At 40.7% G+C, this 21,989-nt stretch overlaps 1 protein-coding gene across 5 annotated transcripts in view; it reads left to right on the top strand.

Annotated features, from left to right (window-relative positions):
• UNC80 (unc-80 homolog, NALCN channel complex subunit) overlaps window positions 1-21,989 on the top strand; it is a 121,856-nt gene that overhangs the window by 43,127 nt on the left and 56,740 nt on the right. For 2 of the 5 annotated variants that reach the window (XM_015634467.3, XM_033516037.1), the window contains exons 23-30: window positions 5,339-5,551; window positions 6,770-6,905; window positions 9,731-9,864; window positions 11,381-11,546; window positions 15,051-15,254; window positions 16,907-17,007; window positions 19,450-19,647; window positions 21,513-21,620. In XM_015634467.3, coding sequence (XP_015489953.1) covers window positions 5,339-5,551; window positions 6,770-6,905; window positions 9,731-9,864; window positions 11,381-11,546; window positions 15,051-15,254; window positions 16,907-17,007; window positions 19,450-19,647; window positions 21,513-21,620 — 1,260 coding nt within the window. Of the gene's footprint in view, window positions 1-5,338; window positions 5,552-6,769; window positions 6,942-9,730; window positions 9,865-11,380; window positions 11,547-15,050; window positions 15,255-16,906; window positions 17,008-19,449; window positions 19,648-21,512; window positions 21,621-21,989 lie in introns of all 5 variants that reach the window. The other 3 variants (XM_015634470.3, XM_015634469.3, XM_033516036.1) reach the window with 2 other exon arrangements.

The following is a 21,989-nucleotide window of genomic DNA, read 5'->3' as shown; positions in this document are numbered from 1 at the left end:
GCTTTAGCATCTGTGAGTGGACAAGTTTGCAGACAAAATGGATCCTTTTTTTATTACATGGCTCCCCATAACTACATTATTGCCAGTGCAAAGCTTGCATTGCTGTCTTCATACTTTGCTCACAGATGCTGTTTCTGCTCCTGGTGTTAATCTACAGAATAAGGATTGAAGATTGGATAACTGCTTGGAGAGGTGCAGGAATACCACTCTCAAGTTCTAGCAGAGTTAGAAATACATTAGGCAACACTAGAAATACATTAGTCACCAGAGCCAGTCAGTGGGAAAAAAAATTACATCAGAGTGTGCATGCTTTTAAATGTGGATATTGCTGATTTTCAAGTGCAAATCAAAGAAGTGACACAATTCAATCCCTTCTTCCTGATATTCTGTGTCTCCTTCCTTCTTATCCTTGCGGTTGTGTTTTTTAACAATCCTTCCCATTTCTAAAGCTGTGGCCTTCAGCCTGTGATTCATGAGCCAGTGGGGCTCTGTGGGGTGTTTATGTGACAAACAAGGAGTGTGACAAACACAGCTATGAAAAGCCAGCCAAATATTAGCAATTTCTCTGCATGCTGCTTTTCTACTTCCTTTCATAAGTGTTTGCCTGTGTGCAAGCTGAAAAAAAGATTAAAAGCCACTGCTCTCAGAGCATCCACACGCTCTCTACTCCTTTTTTCCCCACATCCCCACCTCTCACCTGTGTGACTGCTGTGCCATTTGTGCTCAAATTCAGTTTTTTTGCTTGCTGCTGGAGGTGTCAGGCTCTGCCTTCCTGGGAGCACTGTGCCCTGACCCTTGCTGCATCACCTGTTCCATGGCTGTAGGGATGTGCACTCCTCCTTCATATCTTCATCTTAACTTTGCATTCCCTGGTCTGCAGATTCAAGCATGTCTGCATTAGTGTTGGTCTGGAGTTGCTGCTGTTTTCAGTTCCCACCTAGCTCTACTCTTTGGATTGGTCCTCATCCATTTCCAGCTCATTCACTGTTTCCCACACTTCCTGCCAGAGATTGTTGTTCCTCTGGATGGGAGCTGTGAATGCAGTGGCTGATAGAGTAGCCCACCTGATGGCTCTTACTTGTCAGGGTTGCAGTGAGCTGTCCCTATTGCCTGTAAATCCCTATTATGTCCCTATTGCCTGTAAATCCATTACTTAATTCTTAAATTTCCCAAGTGTCTGAGTACAGACCAGCTTACTCTGTGCCCATGCACGAGGTCAGCTGGAAACTGCCAGTGAGAGTGAAGTGTTTGAAGATGTCTGACTTCCAGAGCTGACTTTTGCAAACTAAAATGTAACTGTCTCTCCATTCCACTGAACAATGCAGACAATTTTGGTATTAGAATTTCTAGAAGGCCTTCAGCTAAAGATGAAGGAAGCCTTGCTTTAATTATAGCCTTGGGGAACTTCAAGTACCTGTTCAGTTAGCATTTTTTTCTACAAAGTATTGGAGATGTACAGAAGTTAGGCAGTCACATGCAGTGTATATTTTAAAAGATGACAGCCTGTCGTCTCACTGCATTGGTTAATGGCAATGGAAAGTTCCCATGTTGTATGTCACTAGAGCACACCCAAAAGAAAGCATTTCTGGGTGGTTTCATTTCTGTTTTCAGGCTTTTGAAGTGATATTTTGATTCAGGTCTGATGCAAATGAAAAACTTCTTAAGTCATTTTATCCAGCCTAGTTGCTAAGGCAACCTTTAAAAAAATGACAGTTCCAGGTTCAGTTCTTCCATAATTTTTCTGAGCATGCTTTTTCATGAAGGTTTGCAAAACTGTATTCTTACAACAACTTTGAGATCTTTGATCTGCCTGGATGTTTGTACTGATTCGCCACACTTATTTAAAGAAATTAGAACAGTGAAACAAATGATACATCCTTATGGAGCTAATATTTTTGTGTATTCAAATAAGTGTTGCCTTAGGTTTAGTAGCAATGCAATTAATATATTTTCCTAGAAGCAGCATCCATAATTGGCTAAATTTTTAAAACTACAATCAATATATGGATATGCAAACATTCTGTAATAATTGATACATTGCAGACAGCTTCATCTTTATCGCCCCAGCTTAAGTCCAGACTTTGCAGTAGTAAAATTGATTTACTTTGGCATATTTCAGTCTATGCTTAAGTTCATGTCGAGGATTCCAATAAACCACTGCCTAGGATTGGTTTACTATTTCACCTAAAATATCTTAATTAAACTGCTGTAAATGACCAGCTTTTCTATGACCAGTACAACAGTGTGTGACACCTGTCAAGCATTACATTTCTCCAATAAGATGTGTGAGCTCATTTGCTGAGATGCAAATCTTTTGTCCTTGTTGAAATGCAATATATTTTCTGGTAGGATTCTGTTTAAGATGACTTATTAAGTACTGGGACAGTAGAAGCAAAATGTAAACTGCAAGAACACTTGTCAGTATCCTGACTCCATGTCACCCTGGGTCTCAGGCAGGCTCTGTATGTCCCATGTCTCCATGTCCCTGTTTCCATGGCAGAAATATTTCTCTGTAGAAGTGCTTATGGTTGGGAAGGAAGTCAGGGATATTGCTACAAACAGGTCCTAGTGTGAAAGACTGGGAACAAAAACAAGGAACTGTGTCAGGGATTGTACTTGACCATTTGGTAGATGTAGTCAGAGAGATCTGAGCTAATTGAAACAGGCAATTCTCCAAGATACCAGTTAATAATTTACTTGCAACCTGTTTTCATATACCTGCTAAGACAACTTTCATGCCAGACTTACTTTTGCTTAGACAAAGCAGAGCTACCCAGTGAGCACCTTTTGAGAGTTCTCAAATTTACTTTGGCATCTGTTAGAAGTATATTGTTGGTATTACATGCCTTTCTTTTCTGTCTCGAAGAGACCAGAGCCAAAAATGAATTTTTGCTCAAAGTGCCATGTGAGCTTTAAGAAGGGACTCAAGGAAAATTACCACTGATTGATTAGTGTCATAAAATTCATTGTTCTTGAAGACAAACTGGACATAAGTTCTGTGTAGGCATAAAACTGCAGAATCATGTTTACATGAACAGTAATGTGATGCTGTGAAATTCCAAATCCATTCTGTATTTGGTTCCTTCCACCCAGCTCATTTGCTCTTTAGCACAAATCATGTTATCTGTTCAAAAATTCAATGGCATGGCTTGAATAGTTAACAAACTGGTGAATTTATGTCAATTTATACAGCAAAAGAACAATTTTCAAGGTGCAAACAGTAGGTCTAATCTTAAAAGTGGACTTGTGAAGAGTTGCATGGGCATGGACAGACTTGTGAGAGTATTGCTGCTGTGTCAGGTTTTGACAGTGACCACAGTAACTTGTGTTCTTTTCAGCTACACATCACCTGCCTGATTATTTTCTCTCCATTTGTGATGTGTTTCTCTGTTGTGTGAATCCATCTCTGTTCATTCTGTCACATCTTCATCTTTCTCTTGCTGCTGCTGCTTCAGGTTTCTCAGAGTCTCAGGTAAGCAACCGCAGGGAGCTTGCGCTCTATGTTCAGAAAGTCCTTAGTACAGGAGGTTTGTTCAGTGATTTTTAAATAATTCAGTGTTTTTTAATTAACCCTGCTCCTCCCTTTTGCCCCCCATCCTACATATCCTCCTTTAATTGTGGTAGTTGTGTGCTTTCATAGTTCTTACAACACATTCCTTTACACTTTTTACACTAAATTTTCACTTTACTGCTAGTGAACTAAGCCAATAGTAGACTGAGGCTGGGGCTTTATCTCTTCATGTATGTTGGTTAAAGTTTTAATTTGTGAGAATAAAAGAATAAAATCCTCAGCTATTCTATGTTCTATATTGCATATGACCAATGAATAGTGTGTAATGTTTTTTCAGGTGCTAGCTATTGTTTTGTTTCTGGTTAGTGAGTGTCTCCATTCAGATTTCTGCCTTCATCATCAGAATATCCTGGCAGCTAAAATCTTCCCATTCAAGAGAATCGCTTTTCCCCCTCCAGCATTTGTAAAAATGGGACCAAAAGCTGCAAATGGATGTTATGGCAATCATTTCTTAAATCAAACTTTAGGACCATTGTCCAAAATTTCTTTCAACTTCTTTTTCATTTTTTTGATTACAACACTGCTGGAGACTCTCCTTAATAATGTTCAACAGACAATCTTACAGGGTCTCAGGGCCTGTCTAGTATTTATAGACCAAATTGATAAGACCTTCTTTATAAGTAGATCTGCTTAAATTATTTCATTTAAGCTGTCAGCATCTAAAAGTAAAACTAAAACACGTTTTTTCTCTGTGAAATCCCTGTTAGTGAGCCTTTTAAAGCCAGCTGGTGAGGCATTGTTGTATTCTTAGTTTTACAAACTGCTGATTGCAGGAGTTTTGGTTGTGAAAATTGCAGGAAGAAAGGGGAAAATGGAATGGAAATTAAGAGAGCCATTTGCTTTTTAGTCACTTTTCATGTCTGTAAGGATGTTATTTTGGCAGTTTAGACTGCTGGGGAAAAAACTACTCCTGAGTCTAAAGGGTAGTAAGCCCATTTAGGAAACAAAATTACTGTGTCTATTTTTTGAACATTTCAGAAAGTTTCAGAAGCATTCCTTAGTGGTCTAACATGTGTCCTGCTGGGTGATTTAATACAAAATATGATACACTCAGTATAATTTCTCCCATTAAAGTGATTCTTTCAAGCCAGGGACAGGAGGATTTTCCTCTGGAAACTAGTCAGTCCTTTCAAAACTCAGCTGCCTCTTATTATTTCAGTACTGAATTGTCTGGCACCTGCTAAGGTGATTGAAATTCAGCCAGTGAAATTTTGTTGACTTACACCAGAGTAATATATTTTTGTTTCCACAGATATTAACTATAACTGCAAAATAGTGCTTTTCCTAGTTTTAACAAGCCTCCATTTATGCTTTCCTTCCCAAGATTCAGAAGCAGAACCTAAAGTGACAAATGCTAGGATTTGTGTGGCCATGGTGTCATTTGCTCCTGCAATATTTGCAACCTTAGCAGCAAAGGTGAAAGTAAAACTCGATTTATTTGTGCAGTAACAACAAAGATGCATGCTTCTGCTTTTGCACTTAGATGGTTTCTGAAGGAGAACATTACAGAGGGGTATAATGTTCTTTCTAAGGTCATATTGTGTTTCTTTATGCTGCTCTGGACTGAGCAAGACTGTTCAGTGTTTATGAGCTTGCTTTTAGTAGCTCAAGACTTACGCAGAGAGACTCTGGTCTCAGAGATTGCTCCTACTGTGTGACTCCTTGGCAAGCTTACAAAGAAGTTTTCAAAGTGCAGGATGCTCTGATGCTGGGGGAGTTTTCCCAGTGTGTCTTTGCTTTTAAAGTGGCTTTTTCCAAACATTTCAGGAAGCTCCTGTGGTGGCACGAGCAGCCCTGTTCCTGGAGTGCGCGCGCTTCGTTCACCGCTGCAACCGCGGCAACTGGCCCGAGTGGATGAAGGGCCACCATGTGAACATCACTAAGAAGGGGCTGTCCCGTGGTCGTTCCCCTATTGTGGGCAACAAAAGGAACCAGAAGCTGCAGTGGAATGCAGCTAAGCTCTTCTACCAGTGGGGAGATGTAAGTGTTTGCTTCTCTTCTGCTTACGTTAAAAAAAATACGGCAAAGTAGAAAGGTAATTGGATCCTGTGTGGAATTTCAGTCCTTGGGAGATGGGGACTCAGAAGCCTTCCCTTCCAGCTTGCACTTCACAGCCTTCCAGGATCACCCCTTTCTTAAGGGAAGTCACTTTGCCAGGACATGTTCTCTCCAAGGATCTGTTTGGCCCATTCTTCCTTTTCCCAACACATGTGAATGGCTGAGGAAGAGGGAAAATGTAGGCTGTGATACTACTTTCTATTTTGCTTGCTTCCAAATATATTTAGCCCAGGGTTTCTTGAGCTAGGTGTGGTGCTGTATATTTAGCAGTGGGTTTCTCCTTGCCATACTTAATTCATTTTCTCTTTGCACCCATACAGACTGTTAGTACTTATAATTCTTTGGCAAGGAATTCTACAGAGCTGCTATGGGTCATGTAAAAAATGGTCTCTTTTTGTTTGGTACCTGAATCCTTCAAGTTTTATTTGATTGTGATCTCTTACCATACAGAAATGAGGCAATTGCCTTATCTGGCCCTGTGAATTCCACTTGGAATTTCCTTGTAAAGCCCCCAGGATATAATTGCAGAGCATTTGACACGTATACAGGTCATTTCTCACGAGTCAAAACAGTGGGAGAAGTTCCTTTGACCAGTTACAGGTGTCTTTCTGGAAGTGAGCTTTGTGCTTTTCACCTCTTCTAAAGAACAGTGATTTTTACAGTGAGCATCATGATTCCCATCCTCCTCACCCTCCCCCCACCCCAAAAAAAAAAGAAGACAGTAAATCCAAATGCTTATGGGAATTTAAAAATCAGGTTCTGCCTTGCTGACCCAAATTCTTGTAGGTTAAACGTAGGTTCATGTACAACCAAATGCTTCTCAGTGGAGCACATTGTAGGTAACCTCAAAATGAAGCTGACCATATCAATACATAAATCCCACCACAAAACAGCCCAATCTCCTTCTGCCTGTTATGTGCCAGTTTGGAGAGGTTTATTGTTTAACTAAATTTACTAAAAGTTTTCATCCTGAAATTTGACACTGCAAATTTTTGTTGAAAAAAGGAGAAATAAATTATAGTTTTGATAGAAATTAGTCTTCTGTCATCCCTTTTCCTCTTTAGACAATTAAAGGAAAGCCAGGGCATTCTGGTTGGGCTGAAATTCTCACCTCCTGTGCTTCTCTTTCCCCATCTGCAGGCGATTGGTGTCCGCCTCAATGAGCTGTGCCATGCTGAGAGCGAAAGTCCTGCCAACCTGCTTGGCCTCATTTATGATGAGGAGACCAAGAGGCGCCTGAGAAAGGAGGATGAGGAAGAAGACTTTTTAGATGACAGTAAGGAGACTCCCTTTACTACAAGAACCCCCGCTTGTAAGAACCTCTGTTTTAGGAGCACTTAATATTTTTTTTCTCTTTTCATTTTCTTGCCACCCAGCTGTATTTCCCAGTCCCCCACTTTCACCCCCAGCATCCTTCCCTGTTCTTTTTGTGGCTGGATGTAAAACATGACAGATGTGTAGCAGTACTGAAAGAGTTGGATGGAAAAGGGAAGGGGAAACCAGGCAGTGAGGAGCAATTCCTGTACACAGAAACTGCTGTTGTAAGCAGGGTCATAATTTATATAATTTATTTCTTGAGTCTTGCTGTCACCTGAGTGTCAAAAATGGTTCAGCTTCCCTTCCTCACAGTTACTTCTGCCAAAATATTTGTGGAAGATCAGCTGCTTTTCCATTTCTGAACACTGAAGGGTCAACTCACCTGATGTGAATTGGCACAGCTCTGCTAAAGGCTTTTGAATCTTGACTTCAGCCTGGTGCTTGATTTTCAGGCAGAAATAAAAAAGGAACATCATTAAAAGTCTGTATAACAACAAGATGATGAAACCACACACATTTGTGCCTGTGTGTACATAAGGGTGGAAGAGCTGTGACAGATCACTGAAAGTCTGTATAGGCATGCAAGTTATAGCAAACCCTGTGAACCAAAATAAATTGTCAAAACACATGCTGTTGTAGCTGTAGGTGAAGGTGGTAGCAAACCTTATGTGCTCTTTAGACACCATTTATGTTTACATGTGTGCTGTAATTTACTGGTGTTTTCTCTGTGTGTGCTGCTGTTCCCTGTTGGATGTAGTGTGCTGGCACTGTTTCTCTTCTGCTTTCTCCTCCCCTGCTTCTGGATTTGTTTTTATCACTGCACAGGGGCCCACTTTGCAGTAGAGAGAAGCTGGTGGGAAGAGTGAGATGGCATTTGTAAGAAATGAGCTCAAGAGAAGGTGTTGGCCCTAAGCTAGACCTTCCCATGTGCCACTGGTGGTGTGCCAGTGCTGGCAGCTCCAGGGGCATGGGTGCCTGTTCTGCATCCTCCCTTTAGGGGTATGGCCAGAGCAGGAGGAGGTTGCATACCAAAAATCCTTTCTCCTGCAGCACAGAATGAACATTCTGATGACTGAGTGGCAGGATCAGCTTTCTTTGTTCAGCTGCTCATACCAGGCACTCCAGGGGATGTGGAGCTGCTTTAAAAGGATACCCCGAGACAAAGAAAGATCAGGGTCTGGTCTAGAAAGCCATTTAATAGCTCAAGTGCTCTCCTGAAAACCAGTGTCTGAAAAGAGCTGATCTGCAGATCTGCTGTAGGCAGGGATTTTTCAAAAGCTGCTTTAGATGCTGTAGGAAGTAGATGGAAGAGCATTAAATATGCAACTGGGTATTCCATTAAACTGTATGTCTCATTTGCTTTTGATAGTTCAGATTATTTTAATCTTTACAAAGTCCACAATTCATGACTGGTGATGTGTCCAGGGGATCTGGCAAGAATCAGATTTTATCTGATCCCTGCAGTGTCTTCTCACTTGTTTGGTTCAGTCTTATATGCAAAAGCAGTTAGATCACACATGAGAAAAGCAAGTAAAACCACTGATCTCTCTGAAGTGTGTGTAAATGGTAATATCAGGAATAACCTTAAAAATGGGTGCAGTTAGTTGTCACAATTAACTTTTCTATTTATGTTTTTGCTGTCTGTTACCCTAAAAAGTACTTTTCAAATTGATCAAGCATGGAAGAATCCTTCATACTTTTAAGCTTTGAATTGTATCACACAGATTACAAAGGGTATGGTTTTAAATCTGATTGTTTCAATACAAAACTTGAAGTATCAGCTGATACAAAACTTGAAGTATTTTGATAATCCCTCTTCCCCTCTTAGTTTTAGGTTAAGAAACTGAAGATAAAATTTGATTAAGTAGTTTGATTTTTTCCCCTTGATTATCTCTATATAGCACATGGATTGCTTGCACAGTTATAGAAGCCTGACTTCAAAGAAGGCTATCTTTTCCAGTTATCAGGGTAGTATATATATAATAACAATAGGAAAAGTATCTCTTTATTAATTAGTCATAACTCCATTATTTTGAGATAATTTTCTATATTTGAAAGTGGTTCTTTTCCACAACTGCAAAAGATTTGGCTAAATGCAAAACTGAAAAGGAAAAGAAGTCTATCTACTTCTTAACCTGTATTAGCCTTAAATGAGATGCATACAAAATGTAAATTCATGGTTAGTTTAGTAGGTACTTAAACATAATATATAATAGAATAGAATAGAATATAAATAGTATAATATAATATAAATAGTATAATATAATATAAATAATGTAATATAATGTAATATAATGTAATGTAGTGTAATATAATATAATATAGTATAATATAATATAATATATAATACAATATATAATACAATATATAATATACAATATATTATATATTATATATTGTATAATATATAATATAATATATATATAATATAATATAATATAATATAAACAATATATACAATGTAATGTAATACAATACAATGTAATGTAATGTAATATAATATAATATAATGTAATATACCATTAATATAATATAAAAAAAACCAATGTGATATGATATAATGTAATATAAATGTTAGTATTTTTTCATGTGCTGGTAAATACATGGTTTGTTATTTGATTGATTCTGTTTCTTTTAGCACAGGAAAAGTAGCACAGAAGTGTGAGGCCCCCTGTTTTTCACTGCAGTTCACTGCATTCTGCACCATATGTGACAATGTCCATCACCTCTTGGTTCCAGATCTTGTATTAATTCCTTGTTCATGATAGAAATGTTCTTTCCTAGGCACTGTGAATCCTACCAAATGTTGTTGTCCTTTTGCACTAAAAATGGCAGCGTGTCAGCTCCTGCTGGAGATAACCACATTCCTTCGAGAGACCTTTCCCTACATGCCCAGACCACGGACAGAACCTCTTGTGGTAAGTGGGCCACACACATTGCAGAGGGCTTTGCCCACTGAATCGTGGATTCCAGGCTCTGATGAGAGGTAGGGCAGGGTAAAAACTCCAGTTGTTTCAAAAAATAGACACACACACAGTCATCTGTTGATGAGTTGGGTTTCAGTGACCCTCAGCTTCAGAGGTGGGTAGCATGGAATGAGAAGAGAATTGAGTGGCTGACATAGGTTCAGCTTTTAAACCAAATTTCTTTAAGAAATCAGGATAAAAATTATGGAGAAAAAATGAGAAGTTAAATTTTCATGAAGGATTTAGCCCCGCTACCCTGGTTTTTATTAATGACAGATCAAATTTTAGTCATGGCAATTATGCTTGACAGGATGATTTATCTGGATAGTATTGTAATTAGGTTCTGAAAATTATTCCAAAGGCTGCAGATGACCTCTGATGAAGTGGGTCAGCCTCAAGGTATGCAAGAAGGGCAATAAATCCAGCAAAATCCTCCTTAAACCCATTGATGATATTACAACATTATAAATGACTGCATCCACACACAGAATAATACCATGGTTTAGAATTCATGTCATTAAGTAGTTAGGCCTGGAACTAAGAATCTGTTGGACAATGAAGGTCAACAGAAATTGGTGCTTTTATGTGAGCTAGAAGTGCAACTGGTTAATGCCTTTCTAGAATTGTATATGGGAGATGAGGAGGAGGAATTATTCTCTGAGCTATAGGTGAAAGAAACTTTAAGGGCACATTATGAAGGGGTCTGTAAGATAAATGGCCATAGAGTGCTGCTTCTAACTTTGTACAGAGGGAAAAAAAGCAGCAAGAATAATCCAGACTAAAATATTAACTGTGCTTTTGGAGTGGTGCTTCCTTTCTGAGAAGATCAGGTACATAATGGGTGGAATTTCAGTAGAGCAAATCTCACTGCCACTGGTGTTTGTAGGCATAGTGGTTCCATAGATAGGGGCACAGCCTTGGAAACCTTGAAGAACTGAAACATTTGCAACTGAGCTCGTTTTGGTGAGCTAGTTTAACTACCAAGAGAGCATGCAGGCTTGCCAAGGCTGTGGGCTGTGTGAGGTCGATGGTCCTGACTGAAATTTCCCCCAAAGCCTTTTACTGATCCTGGAGCAGATAAAACTCATTTTGCTCACAGCTGGAGACATTGCAAACCCACCTGGCTGTATGCTTGTGTCACCTGCTCTGAGTGACCCTGACTTGGCAGGAGGGCTGGGCTAGATGATCTCCAGAGGTCCCTTCCAGTCCTAATCATTCTGTGATTCTGTGATTTATGTTTTCCCCCCTGAGCCTGCAGCCAGAGTGTTAATGCACTGGGGAATGTTAACCAGCAATATGTGTTAGCACCTGGTAACTCTCCCATCCTGGCAGGTGGCTCAGCCTGCTGCAAGGCCAAAGAGCAGTTGGCTTATGTGTGATTAAAATGAAGCCCATCTGAAGCAGTTCTTCCTGAAGCTTCTCTAGCTCATACTGCTGGCACATCTGTGTGTTCTACATTCTGCTGCAGGATCTGGAGTGCTGCAGGCTGCGTCTGGATCCTGAGATGGACAGACACAGGTATGAGAGAAAGATCAGCTTTGCTGGGGTTCTGGATGAAAATGAAGATTCAAAGGATTCCCTACACAGCAGCAGCCACACCCTCAAATCTGAGGCTGGCTTCGAGGAGAAAAAAGGTTTGTCAGAACAATAAGGCTTTTGTATTCTCAGGGCTTGTGAAGTGGCGCTTGATTTTGTGTTTTCATTTGCATAGACCGTGTTAAAAAGCAGGCAGCCATAGAGTCACGTGGCTTTAAATCATTTCCCAGATGCTTCTGGCCTTCAGGGTTCAATATAATAAATGTGAGAAGCAAAGATGTTAAATTTGATAAAACAGTGCTATGACTGAAATACAGCAAAAGCTTTGCACAATTGCTAAAAAGGAGCAAGCCTTGTTTGAAACTGTCTCTTAGTGGGATGCTGAGAAAAACATCCCCATTCGATTCACTGTAAAAATAAAGATCAAAAGCGGTGTTTGTTTTTTTCTGATCCTATTTTTTTCAGTTTGGGGAAATCACAGATAGAAGGAAAGATTGGTATTTTTCTCTGGAAAACCTGTTCCAGTTTGGAAGTCACGGCATCACAACAAATTAGTGTGATTGGTCTCTTGAATTCTTTGCTACCACATTAAAAATACACTGTGTGGCTTTTGATGGCTAGCAGATTGATGTTACCAACATACTCTATACTGTACAAGCAAACTTCAAGCTCACTGTGTTTGCTGAGAATAGCAAATCGTTTCCATTTTTGAGCCATCTCATGCAAGACTCACATTCTATCTGATGGTACAAGTGTTGCAATACAATATAGTCATTGTGTGTATTTGCAATTAGAGACTAAACTACCAGCTACCTCTAGATGACCCTCTAACAAGTTTCCTAGAGCTGTTTGCATTCTGTCTCATGGTAGGAATTTGCAGGTGCAGGAATTTGGATGATAATTTTGATGATTGCTTGAAAAGGATAAATGCTGAATGGTTGTTTCACAGCAGTGAGGTCTGTGGCTGGTTCTTGTCTCAGAACTGTAATGTCTATTAATGATTCAGAGGAGCTTTTATTGACTTCTACTGGCTTTGGATAAAGTTTGTGCTGTCTTCAACTTGTCTTCAGCTGTGACCTTGCCACAATTACTGGAGAATATATTAGAAATGCTTCCAAGACTTGTGTGGTATAAAACTTTCTCCAAAATTGTGTGTCTGTTGGGCCAGTTACTTCTGTGCAGACAGATGGGTACCCACCTAAGAAAGGTGAGCTGGATAAATGGATGCTCAGCCTCAGTTTATCTACTCTTGGTATGTTGGCAGCCCAGAAAAACACACAGCCTTATGGTCTGTCTGATAGTCTAAGATATGTGGGATAAATGTGTCTGCCTATTTGGATGAGGAAAAGTTTGGGTTGGGGTTGGGTTTGTTTTGGGGTTTTTTTGAGGATAGTTATGACAATTGCTTGAAACCATTTTTAAGCTTTTCAGGGAACAGTCCTGCCCACTGGGACATTACCTGAGTGGGTGAATACCTTCAAGCAGGCAGTCCTGCTGGGAAATGCTGGTGGAAAGTCTCTAACCATCCTCTTTTTCTTAGAGACAATGCTGACTTAGCTTTTCCTTTGCATGTTTCTGTGCTACAGGCGTAATGTACTTTTTGCAAAGTTAGTATTGACTTTCTGCATCCTTTTCTCCATTAAACTACATTTTCCTGCAGTTTTATTTGAGTTTTCTTTCCATTATCCCTTTTTCCTAAGCTGTCACGTAGTTTTCCTTTACTAAAGATGCCTCTTTACTCCGTTTTAGACATGGGGAAAGTGACTATGGTAGAAAGGTTGAATCCTAATATACCTTAGCAAAAATGTAATTCCACTATTTTAGAAGCTTAATATATGAAAGATAATGTTATATTTTAAAGTTACAATAATTTTGTTCTTTTCTTTGGCCACAGCATATTCTTCTGGGGATCCACCTGGGCCAAACACTTCAGATGCAGAGGCATCTTTCATAATCTACACTTTTCTAGATAAGAAAACGTTGTTGTGTGAATGTAACTAAACTTTGCTTGCCTGCAGTGAGGGGTTTCTTTATCTCAAACTCTTTGATGAGTACTAATCTGTTTCCCTTCATTTTTCTGGAGTGTTAAAAACTTTGCTGTCATTGCTCCCCCCCCAGGCATGGCTTAGCAGCTATCCAAAAGCCACGGGTTTACTGTATAGAATCTGCTCCAGGTAGGTCTGAAATACAGACACTGCAGTTAGGTAGATGCAGGCTCTCAGATGATCACATGTACTTTTTGGGTGCCAAAATGGGATTCTGCAGACCATTAATGCAGTTGCAAGCTTGCTTAAGCAATTTGGGATTCGTGGAGCTGGTCTGAACATTATTCAAGCAGTAGCAAATTGCTAAGGAGCTTAGCATGGTCACTTGGAGGGAGATTCTTCGGTCACTCAACAGTGGTTTTCCAACTGATTTGTGAGGAATGAGGGGTAGCTCTCAAAATATATCCAGCTGTCTTTGACCAGCACGCTAGCCACTGGAAATGGGAGTGGGAATTCCATTCTGGAGGAACTGGGGCAATCTCAGGAGCAAAGGTGTGTTTGCTTTATCCTGACACGAAAATACAATTCTGTTTAAATATTTTGCTTACCCGTGGTATCCAAAAAGCTCAGTGCTGTTCATTCCCAACCCCACACCAAAAGGTGATTGATCACACGTGGCCTTGCCTGGTTAGACCTGCAGTGAAATGACTGAGTGTTGCAACATTTGGACTGACATACTGCCGTGCAATGCCTTTGAACTAGGAGGAGAATGAAAGTGCTAACAGTTGGTGCTTTAAACATTGAACCATTCCATGTCTGTGCTCATCAAAAATGCAGAGTGTCAGTGGATGTTGTTAATGCCTGAAAGCTGCTGATTTGTCTGAAGGAGAAGATCCACGTGCTTCTGTTTCCTCTAAAGCATTCTAATGATGAAGAGTAACATGCAGAGACACAGATTTATGCAAATCTTACTTCAAGGAAGCCTTGTGTGCTAGCCCCATGGAGCAGACTCCCCTCTTGCAGTCACACATGCTGTATCAATAAATAATTGATCCTACTGCAGAGCTCAGTGAGGTTTACAGAGCCCAGGCCCATGGGAAAATAGGTTTGTCCAAGATGTTCATGCTTGGGATTCAGCCAGCTAGCCATAGCAAGAGGTGATGCTGCACTAAGGTAAACTCCAAGGACTGGCAAGGAAAACTGCAATTTACATCCATTGGGCAGATCCTGCTTCCTGGCAGGAATTGATTCGAATCGGTGTGAATTGTAGGATTTTCTCGTCCACGTTTTGGGTTTTTGTTAGCGTAGAAGACTCTACTTGCTGGTGGTTGAACAAAGGCTAATTCCAAATACAGACAAGGCCTGAAGTGATGTACCAGATCTCCAGGATATGAGGTGTTGAACACATTTTTGTGAAGCATCTTTACTCCCTGACTGATCGAGCTGCATTGGCGTTGGCTTTGGAGGGAGCCTCTGAGCCCACATTCCTTGGCAGAAGACGCTGCAATACAGGCTGGCAGCAAAGGGTCGGGAGGGTGGGGAGGGCCAGCATCTCTTTCTTTTTTAAATGGGGAAAAATTAAGGGGAAAAAAGTCCTCTTTTATTCTTTTAATACAGTTCCCAGCAGGAAGATCAGGATAGGAGGCTCCCGCTTGCTCCAGATTAAAGGAACCCGCAGTTTCCGGGTGAAGAAGGGGGGTTCCCTTTCCAGCATTCGCCGGGCCGGCAGCCTAAAGAGCACCAAGTTATCACGGCAGGACTCAGAGTCTGAGAATGAGGAGCTGCAGCTGTCCCACAGCAGGGACACTGTCACTGATATAGGTAACTTAGATGAGCGGGTGGAAAGGGAGGGGACGGTAGGAAGGACCTGAAACTCTTGATGTGATTGCAGCAGAGCTAGGAATGACAAGAGATCCCCACCTCTGCAGGCTAGGAAAAAATCTAGAGCTCTCTTCAGGACTAGGGCCTGGGAGGAACACCCAAACCCTGGGTGCAGTGTCGGCTCCGTGCACAGATTGTCAGTTCAGCACCGTGTTGGAGCATGAGCTCTCAGAATGCTGGCCTGCCAGCTAAATGCTTGCTCTCTTTAGGGTAGCACATGCTGCACCTGTCTATCTGCACACACACACACCCCCTCCTAAATCACAGGATATAATGAATGCATGAGGTCATGTGTATATATGATATTTTAGTGTCCATAGCAACACACTGGCTATATGTGTGTATATCTTATATATATATATATATATATAATGAATGCATGAGGTCATGTGTATATATGATATTTTAGTGTCCATAGCAACACACTGGCTATATGTGTGTATATCTTATATATATATATATATATAAATATAAATATATATATATATAAATACATATATATTTAGGCATGTACTTCATATTCTATGTTGGATATGATGTCACAAGCATGTCGGGTGACATGTAAAACATGTATTCCTATATGCAGAGCATAACATTCACATGCTGCGTACTATATTTCTACATACTGACATAAACATCTATTTTTGTGGTTTACAGATGCTTTCCTTAGTATTTAAAAGATGGATATCCATACATTTATCTTATGGGACAAAAGATGTGCATCCTATTCTGTGAAATCTCCATCACAGCTGAATTAAAGGGCTTCCCTTCACTATTGGTGTTAACCAAAAACTGTGGATACATTTAGAGCTGAAATAACCTCCCAAGTTTAATGGTCATTTTTATGTTGCCCAAAAGATGCTTCAGTAGGAGAACACGGAGAGTGGGATTGTTAATTCTGTAAACTTTGATGAGTCACAGTTCACTTAAAAAAGAGAAAAAGGGTAAACCAAAAGTCATCTCCAGCCAAATCTTAATATCATTAGTATTAGTTTTATAGGAGGTCCACGGGGTATGTAGGGAAAACACAGAGGTCAGTGAAATTCTCAGGCAAATCTCTCCCTTGGCTGAGTTCTAAAGTGTTCTAGTGTGCTAGAATCAGGATTTTTTTCCCCTTTCATCCCCATGACATTAGAAGTTTCTATGGGCACTTAGAAGGGACTTTCCCTGTTGGCATTTCCAGTTGGATGCCACTTCTGGTTGGATTTTTCTTGACCTTTTTAACCACAGAGCCCAGTCAATGCAGATCACTAAACCAACCATTTGAAGCATCTGAATGGTGCAAAGAATTTGTTTATGATGGTTTTGGATTATCCATTTCCCTTCCAATAAATAAAAAAAGATAAAAATGGAGGGACTAATGTTTGCTACTGACAGGATGGCCTATGGGTCAAGTCCAAACAGTTCTTGTAAGAGTCAAGCCAGCACAGGACTGGGGAGGGATGTCCAAATGCAATCTTTCCAGTGTGACATACTCTGTGTACTCTCATCTGTTCCCACAAGGCTGGCCTGGCTTACAACTGTTGTCCCTAGTCTTAAAGCACATAGGCAGCAATAAAAACAACAACCTTTTGGGTATTTTTCTTTTGAAGAAGGGAGCCCTTGGAGTGCAAGTGAGCCCAGCATTGAACACGAGGTACTGAGCAACACGGGCATGGAGGAGAACTATCATCGGAACATGTCGTGGCTGCACGTAAGTACCAGTCACCAGCAGTGCTCTCAAGTATGCCATTTTCAATAGAAAAACCTTTGTCTGGCAATAACCAGATCACAGTTTGTGCTTTTCCCATATAGCATAAAGGATCTCGAGTGAAAATACGCTGCGACCCGTGGAAATTGTGTGTTTGCCATTTCTAGAAAGGACTTAAATCTCCTTCTCTCTAGTTCATATATTTGGGTTTTTTTTTTTTTCTCCCTAGGTGTGCAGGGACAGCCATACTACCTCAGCTGGAAAATACATTAGCTCAGTATCTCCAGCATGGCCAGTAGTGTGTATTTCAGGGAGAGCAGCAGAATGGGACTACAGTGTGAGCTGGGCCCCAGCTTCTGGAAAGTGGCATTTCAGAAGCTGCTCGTGCAAGCCAACAGAGCCTTGTGTAGTTTTAACTCTGTCCAACAACAGTGCAGCTGTGATTTGGTCATGCAGGGTCTAAGGCATCCCTGGATTTAGGCTTGCCAGAAGCCAGCTGGGCAGGTTTGCACTGCTCAGTCTCTGGGTGTCCCAAGACTGCACAGACACCCTTTGACTTTGGAGTTGCCTTTGGGGAAGACAGCTGTCAGTACAGACTTGGTATCTTTGTTTGTTTCCCCAGATATTTCACACAAACTGCTCTCAGCCGCCCCATTCCCATGGGGTGTGGGCAAAAAAAGGCTTAATCCAATACTTTGATGTCAGAAACAGTTCTTGATAATTCTCTTTTTGAGATGAGGCTGGCAGGGCAGGGAACTTGAATGTCATGTCTTCCAATTGAATATCTCAATCCCTGGACTTCCCTGTTTTCTGAAAGTACTCTAATGCTCTTGGTAACACTTATATCTCATTTGGAAAGTCCAATGTAGTAAACTAAATATCTCAAGTTAGAAGCCTGAGATAAATCATGGTGCCCTTGCTCAGTGTGGGAGGATGCATGAACTCACGAATTCTGAAGGAAACTTGAGATGTTTGTCTCACTTTACATGGGATTCACTTGCATAGGAGAAAGGAAAATTTGAAAAAACACCTGATACAGCTAATGACGCACAAGTAGCAATATTACATGGCAATGCTATTTTTTTTCATTTGTTAGAAAGAAGGTATGGCTAGATGGTTACTAAAACTACAGACAAAAAAAAAAAAAAAGGCTGTTTTACTTAGTTGCTGCAAGCAAACAACTGAAAAGGATCACAGGTTCCAATTGCTGTTATGAAGACACCAAAACATTTCTTTTACCTCTCCTCTAGGGAGCCTGGACCGTGGTGTCCTCACTCTGTGTCAATGTACCATTACAGCAATTTATCAGAGTGGACCAGAGGCTGGTAGAAGTTTGACAGTGCTGCTGTACAATTTTCCCATTGATACAAATATTGAGTTATTCTTTATTGATCTCGAAATAATAGGAGGCCAGAACAAGGAGGCAAACGCAGGAATCCTAGAAACATTACACAGATTTGTTTTAGATTAAGCTCCTGTGATTTTTAGCAGCTTAAATATTTTAAGGCTGAGAATGATGTGGCAGCCTGGAGAGAGATCCAGCAGACTGCAGCTGCACAGACATAGACACAGAGGATGGAAAATTGGGATAGCTTCCTTCTGGTAGCTCTGGGTATTTCTGCACTGGATTGTGGGGGGAAGAGAAAGATTCATAAAGGCTTGTTAAGACCTGCAGTGTGAATGGCTTTGAGGTGGCTGTGTGTTTTCCTCAGAGTGCTAATAAGAGGCTGGGTTTGTGGAAAACATCTGAGTTACACCAGAGAGCACTCACTCAAGTGTAGGCTTGCCAAGGCTGTCCTTAATTAAGGAGCTTAGGGACTAATACCAGTGTTTCTGCAGCAAAGCAGGCCTCAGCATAGCTAAATATTTACCTGATTTTTAGATAAGTTTTACTACTCCTTGCTGCCATATGGCAACACTAATAGAAACAGCAACTGAGCCAGCTACCATAGAGCTGGGCTGAATGGGTCTACCCAATGACACTGAGGGAAGGATATGCAGGGCAGCAGACACAGCTGATTTCTGCTTGAGAGCATACTGAGATATTTCCCTTTTCATCCCCTGAAGCAAAGTATCCCCCAAAGACAGTGGGGTTGCAGCTTTAATAACAATTGCTAGCTGATGGTTTCCAGTCCAGGCTCTAATCTTAGAGAGCTTTTCTGCAAACTGAGAGGATGCTGTTTTCCTCAGCCTTAGTCTTGCCACCAGCTGAATAAACACATCTATAGCAGCTCTGTTTCTTTGCTTTGTTAGCACTAATGCTTCTTTAGCCATGCCCAGCTAGTTTGCAAACCTCTTGTATGTATGAAGATCTACACAGACACACACACCTTTTTAAATCTGTGCTCACACCTCCCTAGCTAGGCTGAGTTTGCTTGACTGTCCCAATGGCTTCCTGTGCAACTCCTTTTTCTACAGGTAACTATTTATTTTTTTAATTTCCAGGTTATGATCCTATTATGCAACCAGCAGAGTTTCATATGCACACACATAGACTACTGTCACCCACACTGCTACCTCCACCACAGCCGGTCCTGTGCTCGCCTTGTCCGGGCCATCAAGCTGCTCTATGGAGATACAGTGGATTCCCTGCGAGGAAACAGCACTTTGAACAACGTGGCAAGAGGCAAAAAACAAAAGGAAGTGAGTAAATGGAAAAAGCAGAATGTTTTGGGGTTTGTCCAGGCACGTAATAATTGCCTTCGAAAATCGCATAATGTGTTCATACAGTTCTCTCATGACAAAATGAATGTAGCTTTTCCTAAGCTTAGCTTAAAAGCCTCAGCAATTAAGTCATCCATCATTATGTAAGGAATGTAATCTGTGTTGATTGGGATGAATCTTAATTGCTGATAATGTAATTTTAAAAGCTTACAACCTGACTTCAATTTTTAGTGGTCTCTATTTACTACCCTGTGGATTCTGTCTCTCTTTGTTCATGCTTTTTCTTGTCTGTTATTTAGAATCACTCTTGAAATTCTTATAAAATCTTGTGTAATTTCTTTCTTTTAGGTCTGAGTCTCAGCTGTTCCAAGAAATGTATACCTTAGTCTTTAATGTTTGTCTCCTTTTAGTGACCATTTCAGCAGGATATTCAGACAACTTTGTGCCTTCTTATATGTCAAAGTGTACTTTAGTGGAAATACATTTCTGCTTCCAGGAAAGTGCCCACCCAGGCACCAACTGAACTGTGTCAAGAGTTAAACCACAGCAGACAGACTACAGTTATCCTGAAAAATTGTAATGGCAGAGCCATTCATTTGCAGTAACATTGAAAACAAAAGTGTTCATGAAACTCTCATGAAGCTTTCAGCTGGGTAAAGAGGCTATCATCACTGGCAGTGGCATATGCAGGAGAAAAATTCATTATGTTTCTTTATCAACCAGGAGATTGTTTCCTGTCAAGTTAGAAAATTGAAGGATATTTTCAGGGAGGAAAGCACAGAGCAGGTGAAACAGAAGCGAATGTTTCTGCTTTCCTGAAAACTGTAAACCCCTCATTTTTCCTCCAGCACAGAAAAGCACCAGTTATTTAGGAAGAGAGGCAGTCATTTCCTCTGCAAGCCAGGCAAGAGATGATAGATGCTATGTTTCATGAAAGGTAGCAGAAGAACTGTGCATTTCTGTGCCTTGTTTCATCTCCAAATTTGAATTGCAAGACAGAGACATGCATTTCATCATACATCAGACCATCAAAACATTTAAGAAGCAGCAGAAAAAAAGAATTCCAGAGAGCAATTGACAATCTTTGCTTTTTTCATAGTCCAAGAAAGATAAGAAAGTGTATCCAGAGGAGGGAATGGAGAGGAGGAAGGGGCTGGAGCATCAGGAGTAGCTGAGGGAGTTGGGGGGGCTCAGCCTGGAGAAAAGGAGGCTCAAGGGGGACTTTGCTCCCAGGAAACAAGGGGCATGATTGAGAGGAAATGGCCTCAAGTTGCAGCAGGGGAGGGTTAGATTGAATATTAGGAAAAACTTCTCTGAAAGGTTTGTCCAGCCCTGGCACAGGCTGCCCAGTGAAGCAGTGGGGCACCATCCCTGAAGGGCTTTCAGAACTGTAAGGATGTGGCACCTGGGGACATGATTTAGCATTAAACTACTGGTTTGACTGGATGATCTTAGAGGTCTTTTCACACATCAATGATTCTATGATTCTGTGAGAGCAATCATTCTGTACACTGGTAATTTTTTAGGGGGAAAATATAAACTTTTTGCCTCTAATCTACTTAACTAAATACATGGGTGTGCCACCAGTGAAGATTACACTCACATTCACATTCTTCATTCGGTTTGCTGTCCTCTGCCTTAAGATTTTATTGGGAAAAGCACTGTTAAAAATAGAAGAAAATTGGATGAGATGTGTTGTCTCACTGATACTAGGCCTTTTGCCAGCTACAGCTCTGATACCAGATGGTTTCTAGTATATGGAAATTCCTCTTGTACGTAATCTCCTTTTTCCACATTTTGAGAACTATAAATGTGAACTCCACTTTCTTTTTATTTCCTTCCAGTGCTCAGACAAGTCATGCCTGAGAACTCCTTCTCTTAAAAAGAGAGTGATCGATATCAACTTGGAAGGGAAGAAGGACTCTGGAATGCTAAAGTACATCAGGAATCAGGTACTGATTAGGCCATATGCTAGTTAGGGAGGCAGATGTATAGGTGCCAGGTTAAAATGCAACAAGAGTGAAAATATATATGGATCTCCAAGCCCATGTGAAGAACTGTGCCTGAATATCACTCAGTTCAGCCCTATATCTTTTCCCAATATGAGTAATATGAAATTTAAACCTCTCAAGGAAACACGGTCAAAGAATCCTTTAAACATTTAGCTCCATTAAATCACAGTCTGCATCTCTGGCTTTCCATAGTGACATATGCACCAGAGCTGAGGATACAGAAAACCCAGGAATTCACAGGTATGTTTAACTGCAGCCTATCAGTTTACAGTATTAGTTTTCTTTGTTCTTGTTCAAGGTTCCTGAAAA

This window comes from Parus major, chromosome 7, assembly GCF_001522545.3.
Source record: "Parus major isolate Abel chromosome 7, Parus_major1.1, whole genome shotgun sequence".
In the NCBI taxonomy this organism is placed as follows: domain Eukaryota; kingdom Metazoa; phylum Chordata; class Aves; order Passeriformes; family Paridae; genus Parus; species Parus major.
This window is presented reverse-complemented; position numbering and strand designations above follow the sequence as displayed.